General features: G+C 42.7%; 1 protein-coding gene across 1 annotated transcript; it reads left to right on the top strand.

Moving 5' to 3' along the window:
• Window positions 1-1,892: 1,892 nt before the first annotated feature.
• Window positions 1,893-4,383, top strand: LOC119292593 (telomerase Cajal body protein 1-like). Its single transcript, XM_037571380.1, has 5 exons — window positions 1,893-2,030; window positions 2,101-2,148; window positions 2,252-2,304; window positions 3,741-3,825; window positions 4,288-4,383. Exons 1-5 carry the CDS (start codon window positions 1,929-1,931, stop codon window positions 4,381-4,383), a joined length of 384 nt encoding a protein of 127 aa, XP_037427277.1. The 5' UTR covers window positions 1,893-1,928.
• The last annotated feature ends 910 nt before the right edge of the window (window positions 4,384-5,293 follow it).

Consider the following 5,293-nt stretch of genomic DNA (forward strand, 5'->3'; position numbering starts at 1 on the left):
ACGACGGCCGTTGGCGATGGCCTGAAAGTAGGTTGTGTTCGCATCGCCCTTCAATACCCATTTCTGGGAGCCCCGCAGACGCTAGTAGGCCTCCTCATTGGTATAGATGACGGAAAGTTGGTCTTCTAGGTCGTAACGGGAGAGCCACTCCTCGAGGGAGAGGCTGGACGCGTCCGCCCGGAGGTCTAGGGCCTGAATGGCGGTCAGCAGGGCCTTCTTACGTTCGCGGAGATCACGCCCAAGGTTGGCGCCCCAGCCCTTCATGAACTGACGGCCCCGTTTGGCACAGAACTTCCACGAGTCAATGGCCGAGGGGGGACGGGGTGGGGTGAGCACGAGCCTCAATCCAACGCGCGCCCACGGCCTCCACAAATCTAGTTTGTGACAACCAGAATGTCTCGAACCGGAAGCGGGGGTTATCGGCGGGCGCTCATCGGTGGATGATAGAAGGAGGGGGACATGGTCGGAGCCAATCCGGGTGATGGCCCGGAGGGAGGCCAGGGGGCAGTGGAGGTCCCATTCCGGGGAAACTAGGACCCGGTCCAGAACGGACTGGGTCGGGGAGGCCTGGCGATTGGTCTAGGTGAACTCGGCACCAATCGGATCTATCTCGCGAAGCCTAAGGTCTGCAATGCAGTCATTAAACATTTGCATCCAAGCAAAGTTAACATGTTCATTGCTCTTGTCTTCCGCGAATCGAAGGAGGTTAAAATCACCGCCGACTACCACCGGAAGAGTGGCGACCGAGATCTTCCGGTGAAGCTCCTCGAGGAAGGAGGATGACCTACTATGGTCAGCCGGGCCGTAGACGATGATCACCTCCCATTTGAAATTAAGGGCCCGTTCATAGAGTTCCATGCTGACGAAGAATTGGCCCCGGTCCATACTGCACACCTTGAAGGTGGCATCCTTAACACCTAATAGGATGCCACCGAAATGGCCGGCATCCTCACTAGAAGGGAGCCAATGCCAGGCAAAGAGGTGGGAGCTCAGCCGATCGAGCTCAGGCAGGGAAAATTCAGAGCGCATGGTTTCCTGGATGGCGACGATGTCAATATGTTCATCACGCATGTACTCGAGAAAGCTGGCGGCGTCGGCCATCATGGCCGAAACCGCGGATGTTACTATGCTTCAAGACAGCATATGGTTTCAGTTGGGGTTTGAAACAGAGAAATGCGCTAATGTTGATTTAATCTGCATGCAACTTTGATTGTTTGTTTAAGGATTCACTAAGAAAGAAAGAAATTACTTTCCATCACATGAATTAAATGTTAATGTTCATGACTTGTTAAGTTAACCAATGATTTTTGTATGATGAAACTGTGAGTAACAATGTCAGTTTATTACCACAATACTGATGAATGAAATCTTGAGATAGTATTCATTTTCATTATTATTTTTGCAGAAATTACTTTCCATCACATGAATTAAATGTTAATGTTCATGACTTGTTAAGTTAACCAATGATTTTTGTATGATGAAACTGTGAGTAACAATGTCAGTTTATTACCACAATACTGATGAATGAAATCTTGAGATAGTATTCATTTTCATTATTATTTTTGCATAATCAAACTCCGAAGTAACTTTGTGCCAGGACCTTGTTTGTCCTCTTATATTATTAATTATTCTACAGAACTTTGCATTAGAACTTCGGAAGGACTTTCACTATTAAAAATCAGGCTATAAATTGTGACTAGGACCAGTAGTTAAAACATAAATACACTTTTCATGCAGACTGAAAGATTCTGCACGAATGCTTATTGTAGATATCTCTTGACGGGTTTTTATCAGTTCAAGTTTTGGCTAATATTGATGAATATGCTTTATTATCATGTTCCCATGACTTAAAACAGCCGTGAATGCTTTTGACCTCCTTGTTCCCAACAGGTATAATATCTTCAATCTCGTTCTCTCCTCAAAATGGGATGCTCGCAGTTGGCCCGTATAGCCAGACAACAGCTGTTTATGCGGAGGGTAACATGGAGCCATTATATGTTCTACATGGCCAGCTTGGGGGTGTTACACAGGTTTGTGAAGCAACACTACTTGCTTAGCTTTTGCTGTATAGATAGCAAATAACGGTGATGCAAATCTCAGGTGCTTTTTTTGAAAGATGGAAATTATTTATATACTGGAGGGCGGAAGGTAACTAAAACTCCTCGTATTTTCAATAGTTGATCTCAAGGTTCTTCATCACATATATCTTGGGACGATACAAACAACTGACCTGGCCATGATTTTTTGTTAGGATCCATACATATTATGTTGGGATATTCGGAACACCGTGGACATTGTTTACAAGTAAGTATTTAAACACATTCTAGATTACTCCCAAAATTTAACATATTGCTTAGAATAAGTACAATTAGTTTGTTAGATTTGGGAAGTGGAATTGATAGGTTAATCTGTCTTATTTTATAGGAATCATATTCTTCTGACTTTTGTCAAACTCGTCACTTTTTTTTGAGAGAATTCCTTATTTGGCCCTTTTTTAATATTTGCTTCCTTTTTGACCCAAAAAATTTATTTCTTCCCTTTTTGACACTTAAACTTCATTTTGTTCCTTATGTGACACTTCCGTCCATTTTTTCATCCAGCGGTGTTAGCTGACACGTACAAAGACAGTTTTGCCCCTGGTGGTAGTACGTCAGCAAAAAAGAAAGAGAAAGGGCGTGAACATGAATGGGTGAAAAGTGTTGCAAGAAAGCCCACTTTCAAGTATTCATATCCACCACCGCCCACCAGTCGTATTGCAGCTCCATCCGGGAGATCCTGGCATAGTGTGTATCCGCGAGAGTCACGCCAGCGCCCAGCAGTAGTCGGCGGTGCAAACACAGACACACACGAGTACTCCTACACAACAAGCATGCATACATACCCAGCAAGCACGCGCGCATCCAAACGACAGCAAGCACACACAGGCATCACGGACGCAGCACGGCACCAGCAAGGCAGCAAGTACAGGCTTGACGTGTCGCCGTGTCGGCGCCGTCCCGGCGGCCATATCGCCATTTTTACTTTATCTTTAAATCAAAAAACATGATACTGCACAGATATTATATCGGACGTGTCCGACGTATTATATATGCGGACGCGCTAATCACACAAGTACGTGCAAAGCTAGCACAAGAAGCAAGGAAGCTTGCAACTTGATAGATTTTGCATGTTGGAACAGTCAATCTGTAACAGAAGCTTGTGCTTTTTGCCTCTTGCAAATTGTAGCCAGTCAATCTATTACAAAATGGCATGAGCGTGTGCCACAATCAAGGCGCGTACACAGCTAAGGGATATCACTTGTTGACATGCCGCGGTCTAATTTATCACCCCTAACATTAATCTATATAAATTTATACGCTCCAACAGAGGTTGAATGAGGCGTTATTGTTCTGCTCCTAATGTAGTAATTATGACTAGTCCCGTGCAACAACTTTTTGTATTTAGGCATATGGTACTATTTTTTGTTTGTTTATTCAACCATGAAAAAATATATATCACGTTACCTCTGTGTTTGCATGTAAATAATCTGGTCACATACTACACAAGGGGTAAAATGGTCTTTTTAGGTCAGACTTAACACCGTTACTAGCCAAAACTGACGGAAATGTCATATAAGAAACAAAATAAAGTTTAAGTGTCAAAAAAAGAAGAAACAAGTTTTCTGGTCAAAAAGGGAAGTAAATTTTAAGAAGGGCCAAATAAAGAAATCTCTCTTTTTTTATGTGGAATCCCTTCATTAGGTTGTACAGATCGTGTGATACTACTAATCAAAGAGTACAATTTGATACTGAGCCCTGTGGCAAGCACCTTGCCACTGGTGGGCAGGTTTGTTCCTCATGTTTCCGGTTCATTCTTGTCTTATTCCAAACCATTGAACCTTTGAAACATGATTTTTATGTTTCAACGGGACGGCATGGTCCATATTTACGACCTTCAAGGTGGCCAATGGGTGACAGGCTTCCAAGCAGCTACTGGCATATGTGTTTCTAAATTTCTGTCCATAGAGAAGTTTACATAACATATATGCAATTCTTTTATGGTACAACCCATGTGATCTTTTTATCTCCTTGATCTTAGATACTGTCAACGGTTTCTCCTTCCATCCATACCTTCCTCTTGCTACAACATTGTCTGGGCACATAAGATTTGGTATGCAAGATGAATTTGAAGAGGAATCGAGTTTGGCAGGTGTGTGTCAATGTTCTAGGCTTCAAGCATTTGTAATGTGCTTATGTTGCTTGAATGGCAGGTGCTCACACTTCTTTATTATTTATTTTGCACATTTAGGTGATGAGAACTGCTGCTCTGTCTGGAAGTTTTCTTGCTCACAAGAATCTTGAAACAACATCAAACCCTGAGCTGTGGTGGGAGTGGGACAGGTGAACATTTTGGGCAGCAGATGCTGGAAGTGCATGGTGTAATGAGATCGGGCTATAGCTGTGGGTGAACAAGAACTGGATGCACCCCGCTAAAATGCACACTGTACCGATGAGTTATCAGAGAATTCGCCAGCTTATCCTGTTCCAGGCACACAACTTTGCCGGGCTGGGTAACAAGCTGGTGAACCATGATAGTACGATTGTTTTTTGGGGGGTATGAGCTGGGTTTTTTTTTATTATGGCATGCACCGATGGGATTTGCGTGTATACACACCTTGTATGTTGGTCGATTAGGCCCCCATTCAATGCAAAGTGTTATTTACCAATGTCTTGTCATTTGCAAGTTTTCGCTGGGAACTTTGTTTGCTCTAACTTCCCATATGCCCATGGCCCACCTATGATCTTGTGTATACATTATGAATTTGGTTTTCTTTCAAGTTCCATGGCCGCAATACTACATTGTGTTTACTAGAACACCCATGACTCGAGCCCCAACTATCATGTTATCAGCCCCAACTCCATGCACAACTTGTAGAACAAAAATGGCATTAACATTTTGCTAAAATGGCACACCTTCGAAGATCACATTTCAGGCTTAGTTGAGTGCAATTCTAGGGATCAATATTTTCAAAATTATCAGGCAACTAAAATTTAGCAAAATCGAATTTTTTATAGCTGGACAGTAAGATAGAAAGTTCCCTAAAGGTAGAGTCAGTCATTGAATTGTGGACATCTTTATGTCAGTCCATGGTCAATAAAACAATGCAGAAAATCAAATGTTTTATAAGCTAACTCCATATATAGATTATCTCCAAAAGGTAACCTTCAAGTAAAATTTGTTATTCAATGAGATGGCATGCAACAACGACTTTTGACCTTTGAGATTTCAGTCTTCTTTGTTCTTGTTTAGCGGT

This window comes from Triticum dicoccoides, chromosome 4B (assembly GCF_002162155.2).
Source record: "Triticum dicoccoides isolate Atlit2015 ecotype Zavitan chromosome 4B, WEW_v2.0, whole genome shotgun sequence".
Classification (NCBI taxonomy): Eukaryota; Viridiplantae; Streptophyta; class Magnoliopsida; order Poales; family Poaceae; genus Triticum; species Triticum dicoccoides.